The 21,009-nt window shown below is 32.0% G+C and overlaps 3 protein-coding genes across 5 annotated transcripts; 1 reads left to right on the top strand and 2 right to left on the bottom strand.

Annotated features, from left to right (window-relative positions):
• The first annotated feature begins 2,444 nt into the window (after nucleotides 1-2,444).
• LOC113873292 (SPX domain-containing membrane protein At4g22990-like) lies at nucleotides 2,445-6,447 on the top strand. 3 transcript variants are annotated; one of them, XM_027511348.1, is made up of 10 exons: nucleotides 2,445-2,497; nucleotides 2,578-2,698; nucleotides 2,880-3,191; nucleotides 3,328-3,432; nucleotides 3,579-4,033; nucleotides 4,432-4,733; nucleotides 4,914-5,089; nucleotides 5,344-5,534; nucleotides 5,744-5,877; nucleotides 6,209-6,447. In XM_027511348.1, exons 1-10 carry the CDS (start codon nucleotides 2,445-2,447, stop codon nucleotides 6,445-6,447), a joined length of 2,088 nt encoding a protein of 695 aa, XP_027367149.1. The 3 variants fall into 3 exon arrangements, with proteins under 3 accessions (XP_027367149.1, XP_027367148.1, XP_027367147.1); XM_027511347.1 differs by having other exon boundaries at nucleotides 4,860-5,089; XM_027511346.1 differs by having other exon boundaries at nucleotides 2,578-2,718; nucleotides 2,837-3,191.
• Nucleotides 6,448-9,048: 2,601 nt separating this feature from the next.
• LOC113871800 (ABC transporter G family member 8) lies at nucleotides 9,049-10,827 on the bottom strand. Its single transcript, XM_027508902.1, has one exon. The coding sequence runs from the start codon at nucleotides 10,825-10,827 to the stop codon at nucleotides 9,049-9,051; it is 1,779 nt and encodes a 592-aa protein (XP_027364703.1).
• A 7,285-nt stretch (nucleotides 10,828-18,112) lies between these two features.
• On the bottom strand, nucleotides 18,113-19,579 carry LOC113871310 (probable membrane-associated kinase regulator 5). The gene is made up of 2 exons (XM_027508342.1): nucleotides 18,591-19,579; nucleotides 18,113-18,288 (listed from the first exon to the last, which is right to left on the bottom strand). Exons 1-2 carry the CDS (start codon nucleotides 19,564-19,566, stop codon nucleotides 18,230-18,232), a joined length of 1,035 nt encoding a protein of 344 aa, XP_027364143.1. The 5' UTR covers nucleotides 19,567-19,579; the 3' UTR covers nucleotides 18,113-18,229.
• Nucleotides 19,580-21,009: the final 1,430 nt, after the last annotated feature.

Here is a 21,009-nt window from a genome sequence, read left to right as displayed (position 1 = left end):
TGTTTTTTTTTATTTGATGACTTTTATGTAAATTTTATTAATTAACAAAATTTACTTCCTTTATTTTTTTTAATTAAAATGCGTTTGGTCATAAAGATGTCTATTGAGAATAAAAATAATGTTAGTAATATATTTTTAAAATTTATTAAAAATTATAAAAATTATGTGTTTTATTTTTAAATTTTAATAAATTTTACTAATAATAATAAATGTGTTAGAAAGTGTAATTAACAACAAAAATGATCTGCACAAGAAAGTTTGTGGTGAGAGAATTTATAACATGATTCTCTGATCTTCTTAGAAAACAGGAAATTGTTACGTAGCGCAGAGACGTTGAGGCTCGGAAATGGAGACCCTACTTTCATTCTTTTTCTTTGAATAAGAACATGAAATTTTTATTAATATTGGAAGGGGTTCCCTGCTCTGAAATAACTCTGATTTTAGAGAAGATAATAACAAATGCATTTAAATTTTTATTAAATTTTAAAAACATTATTAATATTTAACATATTACAGATTATATTATTTATTCATCAAAGACATTTAAAGTATTTTTTAAAAGTTCTTTTTTTTATATTCCTTTTCTCTTTCGTCTTTCATTTTTAATCCAAGGTATCACAATAATTTTCTAGTCTTAATTCCTGTTTAGGATATTACGTTTACAAAATAATTTTGATGTAAAGTCGAAAATAAATGAAAGATTAGGGAAGTTATTTCTAATTTGGGTGAAATAGTTTGTTAAGGTGCATAGAGTGGAAGTGTGAATGTCTATATATAGTAAACAGCAACAGAGAGATTAATAGAATAACGATATAGATGGAAACGTTAGAAGTTGGTCCCGCTTCTGGTGTGTTTGTTAGCATTTTACACTCTCACTTCCCTTTTACTTGTTCCTTTCTTCTCAAATCATCACCCCCTTTCTCTTCCTCCAATCGCTTCCCTTCTACACTCATCACTTTCCTTCCTTACTGTCCACCTTCCATATCATTACCTTTTGGTAAGCAATCCATTTTTGTTATTATTGCCATGCACTTCTTCTGCTTTCTTTCTTTCCTTGGTTGCACCTGTTATGCTAATCTTTTCTTGTCGGGATTGAAACTACATGACATTTATTAATCTATGTTTTGTTTTTTAAAATTTATCATGGAAGAAGATAAAGTGTACACGGTGTTACTATCTAGGTTACTATTCCACTCTAATAGAATTTGCTCTTACAATAGATACCTGAATTTGTACCAAAATGTGTTCATCCATGATCTTGGGATGCGGTGTGGGCTCGGTTATTAGGCTTCAACCATAATAATAATACTAATAATCTTGTCCTCCACTTGCTTTTTATGTGTTTGGATTGTTCTTATTAATGGGACGCAATCTTGGCTCCACTCCTTTAACATTTTTGTCCTGCTGTTTAGAATAGGGAAACGTTAAAGAGTGGAACTGGTTCTTTATTATTTTTAAGTATAGAAATAATTTAAGAAAAATGTTAATATAAATTAATTTTAAGCAATTAAAAATAATAAAATTTTATCAAGAGAGAAAGTATTTTTTAGATTTCTGTATTTTTTATATAATAAATATTTTTAATGAAATTTTACTAGATTTAAATATTTAAAATCAGTTCTAAAAGTTGATATTGACATAATCGATGATTAAGACCTAATTTTTGTAAGTTATAAGAAGTGTTCAGTGTAATAACCGCTCCTTTGGTATCATCGGTCGATGAGGTGATGTTTAAATGCAACAAAAATAGTTGCCTGATTGTAATATATAAGTGGGCATAGACACAGTCAGAATATGCAGCTCAGTGTAATTATTCTACTCAAAGTAGCAAACATAACACGTGACATAAAAATAAAATTGTGCCTGTCATATTCATTTACAAAGTCTTGTTAACTCTTTCAAGAATATTAAATATACATTTTTAAATACTTTTAATTACTTAACTAAATGGGTTTTATATTTATGATATAGTAATAATTTTAAACGAAAATTTTTACATGTGATTTAAGAAATGTGGTTAGAATACTTACTTAGCATTTGTCTATTTATTATACTTATGATAAAATCATATCATTGACTGTATCAGGATATCTTCATACTGTATCAATTGAACCCTTTGTCGTTCAGACTTTGATGCAGATGTTTGATACTTGGTATGTTCGTGGGTTCTTATTCATTAATAAGAAGGCTTCATAACTTTGCTTGTATTATTATGGGGGCTTTGGCATATTTGTATTGGCATCGGGCATGCTAAGCTAGGAAAAAAGCAATCGTGCTATACCTTCGTTGAATAACGGTATATTGATGATTATGTATGCAGAATTATATGTTGGAAGTTGGATTATTGCCATGGCGTATATGATTAAATATTTCACTGTGAACTAAGTTTTTATGTTATTCTGATTCACATTGGATGAATCTTACCTTGACTATTGCAGCGAGAGATGGTTGCCTTTGGGAAAAAGTTGAAAGAAAGACAAATTCAAGAATGGCAAGGGTATGTTTCTTACCCTGTGTGTGTTCTCTGCCAATGGTTTCATTTTTATGCATGCTCATAATTTTTGGCTTTTGATTTAGATATTACATTAACTACAAATTAATGAAGAAACGAGTAAAGTACTATGCTCAACAAATTCAACTTGGAACACAAGATCGCCGGCACGTGCTCAAGGATTTCTCAAGAATGCTGGATATTCAGGTATGTTCTCGTTGTGGATTGTATAATTATGAGTCTAGTCACTTACTTACTATATGAAATTTGGATCTTTTCATTGCTATTAGTTCTAGCTGCATAATTTAGACTCATGTTATATTTTTAATGCTTGGCATTCTTTAGTAGTGTTAACATTTGTTTCAAGCACTTCCTTGCTACAATTCAGATTGAGAAGATTGTCCTTTTCCTCTTGGAACAACAAGGGATTTTAGCAAGCAGAATAGCAAAGCTTGGAGAACAGCATGGTGCTATTCAGCAGGAGCCTCACATAAGCAAAATATCAGAACTACGAGAAGCTTATAGAGCAGTGGGACTAGAGCTACTAAAGCTTCTCAATTTTGTAGAGATGAATGCTGTTGGTTTGCGCAAGATATTGAAAAAGTTTGACAAACGCTTTGGCTACAGATTTACTGATTACTATGTTAAAACTCGCGCAAATCATCCTTACTCCCAGCTGCAACAAGTGTTCAAGCATGTGGTAATATACTAATATGTTTAGTTCAAATACTAATCTTCATTTGAACCTTTGCAGAATAAAATACGTCATAAATGAGCTACCCCAATTTTATTTTTTTCCTTTGAATGTACATTGGCAACATATATGGAATTTGCAGGGATTTGGAGCTGTTGTGGGATCTTTATCTCGCAACCTTCATGACCTTCAGGACCGTCAAGGAAGCTACTTATCAATTTATGATCAACCTACTCTTCCCCTTCAGGTTTGTTTTACATTCACACTGTTTCATAGACTGATTTGGTTGATTGTCATGTTTTCTCTTAATATTTTTAAACAAACATTATTAGCTAGCTAAAAAGTAGCATAACTTTGGTGAGTTTTCAATTAATCACTTAATCTTATGTGCAGGATCCTGTCATTGATTCAATAAGAGCTGCTGTTGATAGATTAACCAACTCAACCAACTTCCTTAACTTTTTGGGGATGCATGCACTCATTATGCAAGAGGAGTTGCCTGCACCTGCTGATGAGCCTATTGATGATCAAAGATACCATTTTATGTCTCTATCCTTGAATTTGGCAAACACTTTTTTGTATATGGTCAATACATATATTATTGTCCCTACAGCAGATGATTACTCCATGAGTCTTGGGGCTGCACCAACGGTTTGTGGTATTGTGATTGGGGCAATGGCTGTGGCGCAGGTGTTTTCTTCAGTGTATTTTAGTGCATGGTCAAATAAATCATACTTCAGACCTCTTGTATTCAGTAGCATTGTTCTTTTTCTCGGCAATGCCATGTATGCTTTGGCATACGATTTTAATTCTATATGGATTCTCTTAATTGGTCGTCTTTTATGTGGGTAAGTGGTCTTTCATCTTTTACTTGCTTTCATTACTTGATCACCATAAGTTTTGACATTGTACTACCATTTCGCTTTAGGTAAGTTTATTACATTTTCAGTTTCGTCTCTAGTGTTATAACCATTTTCCATAATCCAGAATAAGTATCTCATCTCATAAAATTAGCCTCAGGAGAAAGATTAATTTTGATTCTTTGTTGTTAAATATGTAACTTTGTACACCGTGATTTTCTTGTTGCATGCAAAAATTGTTCATTAGTTTACTTATATAAGCACTTCATACCATCATTAATTACTAGGGCCATTTTAATTTTCTAAATATTGAAGCTAGGGGTATGTTAGGGTACTAGTCACATTAAGACCTTATTATATTGACCAATATTTTATTATAATTGCAGATTTGGTTCTGCCAGAGCTGTTAACCGGCGTTATATTAGTGATTGTGTGCCTTTAAAAATCCGCATGCAAGCATCAGCAGGTTTTGTTAGTGCCAGTGCTCTTGGGATGGCCTGTGGTCCTGCATTAGCTGGCTTACTGCAGATCAATTTTAAGATTTTCAGGATTACGTTTAATCAAGACACCTTACCAGGGTGGGTTATGACTATTGCTTGGCTGATATATCTTATATGGTTGTGGTTAACTTTTAAGGAACCTTCTCGTGACATTGAAGACAATCAAACACCACATCCATCTCATGCTGGTACTTAATTCATATTGCATCACCTCATTGTTGGTGACTTTTACTTTTTCTGTTGTGTCCTTGTAAGATTGTTGAGTCCTAATATTTCTGATATTCATAGTACATGGGTTATTTTCATTTAAGGAGTTTGTTCATTCTGTCAAGCTTCAACACAACTGATACACTTTTTGCTTGTACTAGCAGATAACAGTGCACTTGAAAAAGGCCTAAAACAACCATTGCTGATTAGTTCAGTAGATACGGTAGATGAAGATGCCGATCAGGATAATGATGATAGTGAAGAAGCTCCAGAGGATTCTCGTCTTCCAGCCACTTCAATTGGATCAGCTTATAGACTCCTTACACCTTCTGTAAAGGTTTGTGAGCAACTCTAAATGTTACATTATCAACCTATGAAATGCTGGATCTCCATTAACCAAGAGTTTATTAGAGGTGTATGTATCAAGTTAATTATAGTAAGTTACAGTGAGAAATTAAAGGAATTGAACTGCAATTTGCTTTTGACCCTATGCTCCTTAGCTTCACACGGGGGAAAATTTTCATTGGTGTCAGAATAACATCAATCTATTTAAGGCTGTTTAACTTACCAAAATTATGTAAAATTCTTCAGGTCCAGTTATTGATATATTTCATGCTAAAATATGCAATGGAGATTTTACTATCAGAATCTAGTGTCATCACAACATACTACTTCAAGTGGTCAACAAGCACAGTTTCCATTTTTCTTGCTTGCCTTGGCTTGACAGTTCTTCCCGTTAACATTATTGTTGGAAGTTATATAAGCAATATGTTTGAGGACAGGTAACGGGAGCAAAAACTCATTGTTCATTTGATTTTCATTCATAAAGCTAATTCATGCTCAGGATTTTGCAGAAAGATGCATGATCATACATTTTAATTTTCATCCTTAGTAAAAAGATAAAGCAATAATAAAGATCAAAGGGATTAACATTTTCACTTTCCCTGTCTTCTCTAAGATTATGAACTTTCTATTGATTTTTTTTTTGTAGGCAAATTCTGTTGGCATCAGAAATAATGGTTTTCATAGGCATACTTTTCAGCTTCCACATAATCTTTCCATACTCTGAACCACAGTACATTTGTTCAGGTCTTCTTATGTTTGTTTCTGCTGAAGTACTTGAAGGTGAGATCTTATTAGTAATTTTCTTTCCTATTTATGGTGGTGGAGGTCTAGAGACACTTGGTGACTCAAACTTATACCATATGAAACAAACAGCATAGTCCCAAAAGAGCATGGGGTTATATTTCTAATGTGATATTTAGATGTTATATTTTTTTTTCATTAAATATTTTGTACATTAAACATTGTTTATATTTTCTTTTGGACTTATCCTACACCATTTGCTGTTTTAAAAATTAAATAACAAGAGGGCATTTCATTAAGGAACATATCATAATATCATATTGGGTTGTGTGAAGGCTCAATTTTACAATGGTTAATGCAATGCATGCAGGTGTGAACTTGTCACTCCTGTCACGAGTTATGTCATCAAGGCTTTCTCGTGGAACATATAACGGAGGGCTCTTGTCTACAGAGGCAGGGACACTTGCACGAGTGATTGCCGATGCAACAATTACATTGGCTGGTTACATGGGTGTGAGTAGGCTCCTTAATATCACGCTGCTTCCTTCGCTCTTCATTTGCATAGCTTCCATCTTTGCAACCTGCTATACCTACAATTCTTTATATTGATTTATGTTTTTTGCCTATAACTGCCTCATCACTTCATTCCATTCTTTTATTTATCAATTTCTTTAGGGCTCCATGTAGGTTCTGCAAATGTAAATTATTAGCTAGATGGATTCCTCAGGTATCACCACTATCATTTAGAGTGATTTTTGTTCTAATCTAATTTAGTATTTTAATCCAATCTTATAGCTTACTTTTATAAACGAAATGCATATTCACTTTGGTGATCTCCAATTACTTTAAAAAGAATAAATCTCTAATTATTAGATAAAAGATATCTTTGATATGTAAATAAATAATTATATTGAAAGATAGATTTAGAAGAGTATAAATTGAGAGGTCGATATTGAATAAGTCGACTCGTAAATTATCCATGATTTGATTTATTCATAGTTGAATAAACTAAATTCATAAGCTAATCAAATTTTTAAAAACCAGAACTGAAAAAACAAGCTTGTTTAAAGCCATTAATTTACTAAGGAATCATTCAAATTTCAAAGTAATTTTCACACTGAAGAAGGTAATACATAATGGAGGAACAACTTTACTTGTGTGGTAGGTCCTTACTGGTACTGAACAGTATCAAAATATTCTCAAATTTGAAGCCGCCTCCAGTATTTGCAGTTTCATTTATTTTTACCGGTCTTAAGTTATTTTAAGGAATAAATAATCTCATCTTAAACAAATTAATAATTTTCTATAAAAATTAATATAATTATGAATGTAGCATTTACTTTATTAATTTATTTAAAATGAAATTATTTATTTTATAAAATAACTTTGACAAACTCGTTTTAACGATGCGGCAGTAAAATCCTCAGTGAGGAAGCAATTGTTATATTGAGCCATTTGTGAAAAACATTTCTGGCAATAAATCTTGTGCGATATTATTATGAGATCCCCCCATAACCAAATTTTATGGTAGTCCATCGTTAGGAAACTCACAAGTTTAGACACTACTTAAATAATTGTCTATTTAATATATTTTTTTTATAAGAACTTATTTTATAAATTTGATTATAAAATTTCTTAAAGCAAGTTAAAAAATATTTACCCTAATAAATTATGTTTTGAGTTTGTTAATTTATATTATTATTGTATTAATATGATTTTTTGAATCAAGTGCTAAACTTTTATCATTAACTCTTTGAAAAGATCATAAATTTACATAAAAATTTATTTTAATCTTTATACTTTTTAAAAAAATATGATTTTGATCTCTCGACAAAAATGATATAAAATTATATGATTTTTAAATATTTTTAAAACTAATTTTAACTTTTTTAAAAACATCTATTTTTTATTTGTAATTTATTTTTCATTTGACCATTTAATTCGTGATTAGACACTGCCAATTTGATAACGCAATCCTTTGGAGTAGCCTAGTTAACAATACTTTTTTGTTTTTGGTCCAATAGTTAACAATACATGCACATTGAAACTAATTATTTATTAAACAGTTTCTTTCATCTCAATATATGCAATACATATCGTGTACCGGATTGTGTATATATACACACCGATTATGCGGGTTCACTTCTATCACTGTCTCACATTGCCTAATGTAATGAAGGCCCAAAGAGTTATATGATATTGTATGCAACACCCAACCCAATGTAACTGAGCAAGTTCACGGGATCCCATCATCTCACGAATGAAGAACCCGTGAACATAACACTATTAGCCTCACAGCAGACAAAAGAATAATGGCAGCAAGCAAGCAACTTAGCCACGAGACAAAAACTCTTTCATGATGATTAGGACAGCTTTGGATTCTTCACTCTCTTTGCAACCAAAGCTAAGAGAGGCCCGTGACCCCAACAAAATTAAACAAATCAAACAATTGAATAGGCCAAGAGATATCTATGTAGTTTTGCTGTTGTATATATATTTATTTTTTCACCCATGAAAACCCTCCAACTCAGCTCTCTAAGAAATTCAAATCGACCCCACCTTATAATTCAGCCACTAACTAATATACAGAATAATTGAACTCCTTTGCATGTGAGAAAATCAAACCACGATAATGAGTGGTTGCTAGTGTTACAAATATATTAATTTTATTTATTAGATCAGATACAGTATAATAAGCTAATATATTGTTTATACATGATCTCTTTTAGCAATTTTCTTTAATTTATTCCCATGGGTTTGAAGAATAATTTGTGAAGTTAAGGTACCATATATAATTTCAATATGCGTGCATATAAGAAGGAAAAACAAATGAAGTAACCAGAAAATTTTAATTTCCATTAATGAATGCCTATCATAGTGGCTAAAATATGAAACAAACGTCGCATTCTTAAGTTATAGTACGTCCACTTAAGAAAATGAAATATCACATACCAAAGCCAAATCATCCAAATTATGGGATTTCAAGGAAAGGGAACAACTAAATCTACTCAAGAAGCGAAACTGCTAAAGGGGAGAACGAAGAGTCAACTTCATATCTATTAAACAGACTTTCTCTGTGGCTGTATTTCATATTATATATTTTTACTTTATAGAAATCAAATGAAACAAAAAACAGTTCATACAATAGGATGATAAGAAAAATAGTGAACTGCTAAACGTTTTCAGCGTTTGATCATCATTTCTGGGTGTTCAAGTTTTGGATCTTGAAACCCTCCTAAGCAAAACCAAGAAGCAAAGCACACGATACAACACAAAGAATCCGATCAAGATGTACACGTTGGTCCATCTTTCACTCTCTTGGAGGCCTCTATTGCGTAGCACGTCACCTCCGGTGACCATGCAGTCTTCATTCTCTTGGTACCATATAAAACACCTCGTTACCAAGCAAGAGTACTCGTTGATAAGAAGAGCATCAAGAGCGTATTTGTACATAGACAAGAAGTGCATGAAGAGCCAGTACTTGGGCAATGAATCCTTGGAGATAAAATAGCCAGAGAAGAGAAAAAACGCTGCAAGAAGCACCGTCAAGAGTGAAGTCCCAGATATGTAGTTTGGGGCAAGAGAGCTCAAGAAGAGCACAAACGAGTTTGCCATTAGAACTATGACCCAAATGACCAAAACAAAATAAGCAAAAGAAACCCAAGACGCACAAAGACCCACTAAGAAATAGACTGGGATTGAGTATATAACAGCAACTACCAACAAATATGGCAAGAAAACAAGTGTATTTGCAATGAGATAAGATGATAGCCTATAAACGCCACTCGAAGTTTCTCTCAACAAGATTGGTCTCTCGTTGATGAAGATGGGAAGGGTCTCAGTTGTAGAGGATAAGAGGAATGTGAGAGTGAAGGCAAAGAGACCAAACCTTTTCTCAATGCCTTCCTTATCAAATCCGATGTTGATATAAATAGTGCCTAACACAAGACCCACAAGAAGTGCTTCCACCGTGTTAGTCAAAAGCAATTGCCTAGTTCTGTAAATTATCTTCCAAAACCTGCTATAGAGAGTACAAATTTCATGGATCCTAGAGCTTTTGTACCTGATCTCCCTGCTCTTACTTCCATGATCAGAAACAAAACTCGTTGAACTTTCAGGTGATTCAGGAAGACTCGGGGGAGTAACGGGTTTAACCTCACTCAACCGGTTCAATATTTCCATAGCATATTCCAATGCATTGAGTTGATGAGGGACAGTGAAACCACTGGAGTGCAAAAACGCTTGAAGAGAAGCAAGACTTCCATGATGAACCACACTCCCTTTAGAAAGCAACAAGATACTATCAATGCAAGAGAGGATCTTGAAGCTGGGTTGGTGAATAGACAACACAATAGTCCTATTACGAGAAACGCAAGTGGATTTAAGAATCTGCATGACTTTGAAAGCAGAAGTGCTATCAAGGCCAGAAGTGGGTTCATCAAGGAGCAAAACAGCAGGATCATGAAGAAGACTAAGGCCAATAGAGACCCTTCTACGTTCTCCACCAGATAAGCCATGAGCGAGCCTAGTGTTAGCCAAATGCGTGAGTCTCAGTTGAGTAAGAAGAGAAGAAACAATGTTAGCAATGTTGGGTGTTTTAGGCATAAGAAGACACGCGGCGAAGAAGAAAGTTTCGGAGACAGTGAGCAAAGGAAGGCATGCATCGTGTTGAGGGACGTAGGAAGAGAGTTTGCGGAATGTGGAGGGATTGAGAGGGGAAGAGTTGAGAGAGAGAGTGCCGTTAGAAGGAAGTGTTCGAGCAGAGAGAATGTCCAGAAGAGTGGATTTTCCAGCGCCACTTGGGCCAACAATGGCGAGGATTTGAGAAGGGTAAGCGGTGAGAGAAACGTCTTTGAGGATGTAGGTTGGTGGGGTTGTGGTGCAGTGTTTGAAGAGTGTGTTGGTGGATTTGGTGTAAGAGATTGAAGTTGCTGTTAGTTTGTAGGTTTTAAGGGGTGGTGGAGGTGTGGATGGTGATTGTTCTGCCATGGGAGAGGAATAGGAGTAAGGAGTGTAGAGTGTGAAGTTTGAAGTGTGAAGTGTAAGTGTTGGTGGGATGCAATGCAACTACGATCGGTTCCATGTGTTGTTTGCAGTATAACGATGGTGGGGATGATAAAGAGAGGGACAAAAAAACAATAATTAAAAAGGACTTTTGCTTGGTTGGATTATATTTTCTTCTTCATCAAGAAAATTTCATTTGTACATGGACGACCTCTGCTGTCCGTGAACACTTGTTATATCAAGAGTTAGTACAATAGTTTTATTAGTTGAATATTTAAAACTTAATATTGTTTATATTTTTTTAAATCTGTATACTTTAAATATATTTTTATAATCAAAAGACGATAAAAGATGTTCTATTTTATACGTGTGAATATATATCTTAACATAACTATGACATTATAAAAAGGTTAAAATTAAAATAAAACAATGGTACAAAAGGAATAGTTAGATAACAGTAAAAAATGTGATAGTAATGAACTTTTATTTTTATTAGCTTATACAATATTTTTTTTAATCGTTATCACATCTTATTACTTTTATATATTAAAAACTTTTATCATAAAGAATGAGTATAATTTACACAAAAGTGATTTGATATCTCCCTTACCATTTTATGCCAACGAATTTCCTACCATTTTTCATATTGAGACAAATATTCAATGAATTTTCTTTTATTTAGAGTTCTCAGCTTTTCTATTTTGCGATAAAATACTTTAACAAAATTAAAAATTGCACGTGAGTTATTCTTATGAACACAAAAGCAAGCAAAAATTTGTTGGACGAATTTTAGGACTAACATTTTGTTCTCCTATTATTTCAGGCCATTGAGGAAATTGTAGCTTTTTTCTTGTTTTATTTCATATTTACAAAGCATTAAGTCTACTTAAGTACCCCAATATAAACTTATATATGTGGTTAGAAAAATCCAAATAGACAACCTAGTAGATAAGAAGGCATCTTCAGCCGCACAAATATCCAATCATAGTTTAATCTTCTAAGGTATTATAAATCTAGGACAATAATTATATTATGTGCTTAAATTTAAAAGTTTGTGGTCAAAACTGGAAAAAAAAAAAAAACTTTCTGCAAAATAATAAAATCTAAAGATACTGTAACCTTGTGAAGAGTTGTTGTGCGTACTGTAAGAGACATGATCTCTTTTTATTTATTAATTTATTTTTGGCTAAGATTGGAGACATGGATCTCATCATCATTCATTTTGTGAGTTTCCAGTTCATGGATTCTCCCTATTTTACTCTAATATAACCTGATCATACAAAACTCCATTGCACCGTGGAAAAATAAGCTCTCTCCATTATACATATTATTCCCTTCTTCATAGAACCATAGATGACCCACTAATTCATTACCATTTGTACAAACTAGAGATCTCTACACTAATGTTTACACAACTGTCAAGTCTTTGAAACACACGAACTAATGCATATTAGACTACTTGTTTTATGTATCTAATATATCTACACTTATTCACGAGCATACTGTTCTATCCCAATCACATGTCACAACCAATGAATCTCCATAAATTTTTGTCCGTTTATCAGCTTTCAAATGTAGTGTTTTTTTCACAACACCTGAAGAAATTAGCATTATTATTATTTTGTGAAGAAAGCTATTTTTCCCCACTTCACAATCAGCAGCCTCGCCCGTGACAATGCACACGTTGCATGGGCGCAAGTGGAAAACAGCTTTTTATTATTGTTATTATTATGATAATAGATCATCAAATGAAAGAATAGTTTTTCTGCATTCGTAGAGAAAACCTTATATTTCCAAATATAATTGGCACACTTTCATTTTCAAGGGAGATAAAATGCTTAGTTTTGATATCTCCACACTATCTGGGGTATCTCTGAAGATTGAAGGACAAAGGCAATGTTTCATCTTCTGATGCATATTTCTTTATAAACACTTTTCTTTTTACACTTTTTAATATATTTTAACTATTGTCTAAAATTTATTAAAATTATATCATAAAATTATGAATGAGACTTATTAAATTAGGGATAAAGCTCACATAATTTTTATTTTAACTCATACAATTTTAATCTCAATACTTAAATTAAATCTTTCATCAATAAAATTAGAGTTTTGTTAATCTCAACCCTGCTGAGTTTAAGCATCCATAAATAAATTTTTTTATTAAAAATATATATTTATTATATTAAACTTATAAAAATAAAATAAATAATTTTTTTAATAAGATTTTACTATTATTAGCTATATCTTTAATCCTAAAAATAAAGTTAACAAAATCTATATTAACATTTGTTTGTACTTTAAGGGTGTATGTATGTACACTGTTAAATGCCCACTTCTTGAACTCCTTCCCCAAAATCCATCTGATCCATTTTCTTTGTTGGGCTTTCATGCGTCTGTAATGGATACTTACTACCCAACTCATCCAACAGTACTTAAAGTCTGTCTCTCCTTATAGCTTAGTGATATGTTAAGGGGATAAGATCTTTAGACGGAATAAGTAGAAAAAGAGGAATAAGATCTTAAAGAGAACAGAATTTGAATTTTGTGATAAATAATTGCCATACTTCTATTCCCACTCCCCCCCCTCCCCTCCTGTTCTAGACCCAAAAAAAACTTTGTTTACAGGTTAGAATTAGTGAAAAAGAAGAAAATTTTTAAAAGATCTTTGAATTTTGAAAATAAAAAAAAATTGGTTTGATATTTTTTAAAAAAATTTATTCATTTTGACGGGTTTTTAATATTAAAATAAGAGAAAATTTTAACTTTCCCTTTTCTTTTCTTTACTTGTTAAACATCTTTTTCTTTAATTTTTTAAATAAAGTCTTAAAGTCAACGTTGAACCAAAAAATTCCTCAAAGTCAACGTGTTTGCTTAGTAGGGCCATAGAAATTTATTAGTTTTTTAAAAATTAGACTAAATCAAATCATAAATCTTTATAGCTTTATTGATTATTCTTTCTAATAAGTTCTTGAAAATTAGTAAAATTTTATCCAGTATCAGTCAATTACTCATTATGGACTTTGTTCATGTTTGAATGAACCTTTTTATAAAAAACAATTGTTTGTTGTTAAAATATCTCACATAAAGCTGTAAAAAATAAATGAAAATTTCTTCAAAATAAACTTAATTAAACATACACTTATACATTTTTTAAAACATAAAACCCCCCCATTAAAAACTTCTAACCTATAAAAAGTCATTAAAAACTCCATTAAATCATATATATAGTAACCTACAAAGCAATTTAACTTAAAATTACAAAATGCACGTATCTCGAATGTATACTCGTGGTGGATACATGGTAAAAAGATAAAATTAGAAACTTTTGTGAAAAAAAGATATTTATTTCTAAAATATACAGAAGTCATCAAGTACTTTCTTTAATAATTTTTAAAAAATTAATAATGTCTATTTAATATTTTCATACTAGGTATTTATCAACACACTCACACACAAAAAATTGCTAACAAGGTTATCGATCGATAAATAAATAAATAAATAAAGCATAAAAAGAATAAAGCCTCCATTCCACTCCAACGTGGAATAAAGCCTTTTTCTCCAATGATTTTTCAGTCAATATGTTCTTTAATTCTAGTTAGAGAGAAAAAGAAATCATTAATTCTAAGATATCCGAATTTAGAACATTATATAGAAAACATTTCGAATATTGCAGCCTAAAATTTTATATGGGTTTTCGATAATTTGTTATTTACTTTTAACTAAATTAATTTAGAATGAGATATTGAAAATGAGAATTATAATATATCCAATTACTGTTTAAAATATCACTTGAAGTCCTGATGAAGAAGATTAAATATTGGTGGAGACTTTGACATTTTAGTTATCTTAAAATACATATATATTTTTGTGTTGATAGTTAAATAAGTGCACATGGATTGTTTTATCTCGAGATGTTGAGATAGATCACCTACCGATAGAAGAACGACAATGTACTAAATCCATTATGTTTCTTAGCCTCGAATTTAGTGAGACGCATGTATGTTGTGACATGTGGAATAGTTTTCCTTGTTTACTATTGAAGGGTGTAAAAAAATTAATCTAATGAACAAGAAGATGCAATGAACTAAAAGCATGGAATTCAATTCCCAATCATAATGTCTCCTAAGAATGTGATTATCCCAAAACAGGAAACATATTACCGGAAAATGGATTCAACGATTCTCTCATCCATGTTGCCTTTATGTAAATGACAGTATATGTATATATATATATATATATAACCTTACTAGATAGAGACACAATAATCTGCTGAGGAAACATAGCATATCTACCATTCTTGGAGGACAAAAAGGTGTTGGGTCGCTGTTTATGTAGTGTTTCTGGGTGCAATGCATATTCACTCCTCAAGTTTTAAGAGAACCTACGCCTTATATTGTAACTTTCTTAACTAACTTTAGGCTTCTTAAAATGGTGCATGGAACCTAGCTTAGGTTTTTGTCTCTTTCTCTATCCCAGTTTGAAGCAGACAATGAAACATCGCATGATCCCACACGTAACAACTGGGGATTTTCTTTTCTTGTTAAACCATAGCCGTGGATTCGTCAGTCATGCCCACATATACTTTTCTTTTTAGCATTTTCTTTTTAATATTCAGCTTTCAAACATAGAATGGCCAAGATTTCAGAGTATCGAGTTGAAAATTTTAATGCATTTTTATTTTATGTATTCTTTTTATCGTTATGTTGATATTATTCGATTCAAAAAAGTAACGCTTAAAAGTAAGTAAACATGGTTTCTTTCTTTCTGAGGCAGCTAACTATGGTCGACTGCTAACTATATATATTATATAATTTAAATTTCATTTTTACATGTATAATAATTCCAATTTGTTCCGAATTTTACTAAAAAATATCAAGGACTATTCTAAAAAGCATTATCGTTTAGGAATTACATTAAAAATACATAATATATTTTTAACAAAAAAAAGTATAACTCTTAACTCTTACTACAACAAGGAAAAGATAGTGCTGTATCAAATCCTAAGGTTGAGAATCATTTTAATTTTTTTTGCACACATAAATAAAAATATATCTATAGAATTAAATTAAAATTGCATGACAAATATAATAACAGATGGTGAGAGAATTACTGCTCTACCAAGGCATATGAAAAACAAAAGAATGGCCTACATCATGCAGAAAAGGACCACTTTGCCTTGTGGCTTCCGCTAAACTGAAATGGCAGTGAAAGCCAAATCTGCTATTGTGGCACACCATTAAGTGTGTGGGGCCACGTTTGGTGATTTTTTGCTTAGTTCTCACCCTTATTAATCATGCCTTAGAAATGTAGCAAGACTAAACTTACCCATACACTCTTTAATATATATATTCTTATATTTTTTAATTAAAATTTATTAAAAATTACAAAAAAATATTAATTTAGAATTAAAAAATAAGACACATAATTTTTTAGTTTTTAATTAATTTTAATCAAATTAAAAAATGTTAAAAAAATGTATGTTATTAGGATTAAGTGGAAATACTTGTACACCGCATAACCCCTACTCCTCTCTACAAATTACAAAACACTCTCTTTCTCACCAACACCACATTTCATACTTGAACATCTCCAATCATCTTTCCACGCACCATTACGACCTAAACCCAGTCCATTACTTCAATTCAAACTTTGCACCCGTGATGATAATGACCACGATTACATGATAATTACTTCAATTTCAAAACTATATATATAAACTTTTCCAATAAAAAGATATTAAAATTCAAATATTTTTGGATTATTAAGATGATATAACGTTAATTTAAATAACTTGTCTTGTCATGTTTGTAATTAACAAGAGGTAAAAACTTGTAATCACCTCGAGAAGGTTAAAAGTGATCGTCTAATTTCTTATACCAAAGGCAACTCATGCGAATTTAGAGTCCTCTGCTTACGTATCATCAAACATCTCCATTTTTAATAATAAAAGACTAATATAAATTTAGTATACTTTATCACAGGATATTATATTCCTTTGTTTCACAATTTTCTATAATATAAAAACAATATAATTTGAAATATAAAAAAATACGTCCAAAATGATTAATTATTAGTTTATTGTCAATGATTTATTATTAATAATATTTTAAAATAGTACATCTATAATTCTATTAAGACAATTAACTACACAAAATTATCAACTTTTGTAGCGAAGTTATAATTAATAATAAAATATAGAAAAGTAATTATATTGAGGCAATTCATTAAATAACTTACTATAAACTATATTCTTAATATAATATGCATATTAATTAAATTATATATATATATATATATATATATATATATAATCATATCTTATTATTGAAGCACACAACCTTTGTACCGATGGCTCCTCATGGCACTAGCTTTTAAGGCATTGATGGCTCCTGGTTTCAACGTGTATTCATGCTCTGATGCAAGTTACTTTTCAGGGTCTTGTATACATTAAATTAATGGATAAAAATATTTAAAAAGGGGTAATATATATTAATAGCGCTAAACATTTTTTTATTTAAAATATTTTACTTTTCTTTTTTTAAGAAGCCTTCAACATTATCCATATATTACTAATATTTCATACCATATTTAAAAAGACAGATATTAAATAAGATCTCTAAAAGACTGACTAAAGAATAAAAATTTCAAAATTATTCGGAATATTGTTAATTGTTTTTATTATAATTTTAAAAAAACCTTCAATTTTTATAATTTTTATTCATTAAAAATTTAAATAAATACTATTCTAAAAATAATTTTATTAATCTCAATCCTAAAGGTCAAGTACTCAAGTTGAAGTATTTAAAATAATATTTTTTTGTCAATAATATAATAGTTATATTTTAAAAAAATATTATGTCTAGGTCAACAAAATTGGTTTATAAAACAGGGTAAATTCAGAAAATAATAATGAGCATGAAATAATATCTAAAATTTCACAACTCTTTGCAAACAAAAACTTTTTTCTTTCCCTTTCTCCTCACTTTTTGTCCATTGGCCTTTAGAAAAAGAAAGGAAACAAGTCTTAGAATGAAGTTGGAAGTCATGTCAACAATGAGAAAGAAACGTTGTTGGGTTTGAATCACTTGATGGGCATCTAATCAAAAAATGAGAAAGTAACCTAAAGCAGAGTGCAAAGTGCAAAACCCACACACAGTGGAAGATCCCAAATCAGAGGTAAAATTGATTCTTTTCATAATGTACACTGACCAGCAGGGGAGTCTAGCACACCAACTAATCATCATGCCTAAACTACCATTCCCTTTTCTTTACAATAACACAAATTCACTAATAACATTCTCATTTTTCTCTATTCAATTCTTTCTATGCTTTCACCACCTCAGATAAACTACAACAACCCTTTTATGTTCCCTCTTTTTCAAAATTAAACTTTTGCCACATGTTCACCCTCAAAGGAGTTTCTCAGCGAATACATTGATCCCTCTGCAAAAAGACCAATTTCAAATCATGTTAAAATTCATAATCAACCCAATTCAAAATTTAAATTAATGTTCATTTACAAATTAATTATACTACAAAATAATTTACATTTTATTCGCTACGTTAAAATTAAAACGTAATAAGATAAAACCCTTGTATAAAGGTTAAGATATAATTTCTTTATAATATAAAAAATTAATTTATAAATGAATGACGGTAATAAAATTTAAATGTTTATTTAAAACTAAAAAAAATAAAATAAATTACGCAGAAGAAATTCCCATAGATAAGGAAGGGAAAATTACCTCTTGAGTTGAAGGACCTCTTGCAGTGAAGAATGGCACTTTGGATCCCATCATGTTGCTGCAGCAGCGTATCATCGCTCCTATTCGCCGGAGAACCAATACCGGTGACCGTCGACGCCGACCTGCTCTTACCCAAATGCTTAGAAACGCCCCTCATCCCCGCCGGAAAATTCCCCTGCTTCTCCTTCCTCGAAGAAACAGATGCCACCGACGGCGACGATGACGGCGAAGCCGTGAAACCCTCGCCGGGGAATCTCACCTTATCACTGTACCTCTTCGAAACTTTAACATACAGAGGTTTAATCAGCTTCAGATACTTCTGCAAAACCTCCTTTGAAAACCGCTCTGGTTTCGGTTCTTCATAGCTATTACTTCGAACCTTGCTTCCAAAGCTTCTGGTGCTGTTGTCTCTGCTAAGGGTGGGAGAAGAATGGAAATTCTCGACGTTCAGTTTCACTGCAAAGACCTTTGTTTCCTTCTTCTGGCTCTTTCCCGTGTCACACCCTGTTTTGACAGGGTGCTCTGTTTTTTGTTGTGGCATTCGGTTTCGCTTTCTGAACATGAAGATTCTGAAACTGGGTGCTGATCTGAGAAGTGCAATGGGAGATTGAGGCTTAGAAATAGGCTCGATTGGGAGGACTTTTCGTTTGGATATTGGTTCTACGTTAGGAGACAGAGGAAGTATCGTGTTTAGCGGGGTTTCATGAACTTCACTCTTGGGTGTTTTGGTGAATACGTCTTTGGAACAATGACCTTTAAACTCGTTCGTTGTCTTTTGTGGTGGGTCGTCTTCGTTTTTGTTGGTGTTGCTGTTGTTTTCTTTGTTGTCGAAATCATGAACCGTGAGCTCCAAGTCGAAGAACGAGTCGTCTTCGTCGGATTCACTGTCTGTTTCCACCACAAGATGAGGAACTTGGGTAGTGGTACTTGTCATGGTGGCGTGTCTCCAGAACTTGAAGAAGTTCAGAGCGTCCATGGAAGATTGAAGAATCTAGAGAGGGAGAGAGAGAGGATAGTATGTTGGTGTTTAATTTCGGGTTGGGTTTGGGTTTTATAGGGACAGTTTAGTGATGAATGAACGAGTGAGAGAGGGTTCAGTTTGCTTAGCTTTTCACTTCGTTTAATGGCTTGTGTAAGCATTGAATACGGTGCTTTCTTTGGGAATCAGAGGTGTTTAGCTTTTGCTTTTTGGAGTGAAACGGTGCGCTTTTTGTTTTCATTTTCCACTATTTTATTTTTATTTTTATTTTTAGGTTTCTAAAATTGGTTGTTTGGACCTGAAACAGGAGAGTGACCATGTGGGGGAGAGAGAGAAAGAGAGGGTTGATAAAAAAGGCACCGAGTGTACAGTGTCTCTGAGCTCAGTCCTTTGATACATCCAGAGTCATGAACGAAGCGTTTCAGTCTTTCATCAGAGTTCAACAGGTAAATTTGAAAACTGAGATTTGTTTGGCCCACTTCTGATCCCACTCCATTGAATCATCAAATACTTTCTCTCTGATTCACAGAGATATAATGTCATTTTTGGATTAATTGTTTTTAATATAGGGTTATTTTATATGAGGTATGGGACTATGGGACACATTTATCAAACTACAATAACACTTAGGTTAAAATGTGGTTATCTAATGAGATTTTGAATTATTATAAAGAACATTTTTTTCATTTTTTAGTGGTTAAACCATATGTATACTTTATTCAGGTACTTTAGTCTATTGGTAATTCTTATCCAAGAAAGTATAGGAGTATGATAGGTAACATCTAATTATAAATGAATCATTAAAAACAACATGGAGCTTATTATTATAATTATTTTTGCTCTTTTTAATTGAACAAGGAATTAGACAATGGAATGGAAGTAGGGGATACTAGTGTTTGGGGGAAGGGATGGTGATAGGAAACTTCCAAAAAGGTAGAGGGTAAGAAAAGGAAAAGGGGGAGATAAAAAGAAGGAAAGAAAACGAAAGAGAAAAGGATTAAAAAAGAAAGGCTCATAAAAAAGAGAGAAATGCAGGGCAAAGGAAACGTAAGGGCTATCAACTGCTTTACCTTTTTTCTTTACAGAGAGAGCAATTAAAAAGAGCTGGTGTAAGTCAGAAAATTGGGTTCTTTTACAAGGCAAAGTCATTAGGTGCAAAGCTAGAGCACGCATGTACTGCTGCTTTTAGGACCCCATCCTATGTGACTATACCTAAGGTTGAAGAGGTCCAAGTCTTTGTGCCATTGAATGAGCAGAAGGGTCCAAGTCTTTTGCTTCAAAAGGTTTGACTTGTTAACATGGTTTGGCTAGTCTTCCACTCTTCTTTTTTTTATTGGGTTACAAAATGCAAGATCCAAACATAAATGAATAAATTAATCACTCATAATTTGGATTATGGCAGAGAGAAATACATCTTGGACTTCAATGAATTTCTTGTCC

This window comes from Abrus precatorius, unplaced genomic scaffold (assembly GCF_003935025.1).
Source record: "Abrus precatorius isolate BTA unplaced genomic scaffold, Abrus_2018 Scaffold7, whole genome shotgun sequence".
Lineage (NCBI taxonomy): Eukaryota > Viridiplantae > Streptophyta > Magnoliopsida > Fabales > Fabaceae > Abrus > Abrus precatorius.
Note: the sequence above shows the minus strand (reverse complement) of the source record. Positions and strands in the feature narration are given on the sequence as shown.

Coding starts and splice junctions, on each gene's coding strand:
- LOC113873292 (XM_027511346.1), top strand. CDS start 2,445: ATGGTTGCCTTTGGGAAAAAGTTGAAAGAAAGACAAATTCAAGAATGG. Junction 5,090..5,343: donor TCCTTACACCTTCTGTAAAG/GTTTGTGAGCAA, acceptor AAAATTCTTCAG/GTCCAGTTATTGATATATTT. Junction 5,535..5,743: donor AGCAATATGTTTGAGGACAG/GTAACGGGAGCA, acceptor TTTTTTTTGTAG/GCAAATTCTGTTGGCATCAG.
- LOC113871310 (XM_027508342.1), bottom strand. CDS start 19,566: ATGGACGCTCTGAACTTCTTCAAGTTCTGGAGACACGCCACCATGACA. Junction 18,289..18,590: donor GAGGTCCTTCAACTCAAGAG/GTAATTTTCCCT, acceptor GTCTTTTTGCAG/AGGGATCAATGTATTCGCTG.
- LOC113871800 (XM_027508902.1), bottom strand. CDS start 10,827: ATGGCAGAACAATCACCATCCACACCTCCACCACCCCTTAAAACCTAC.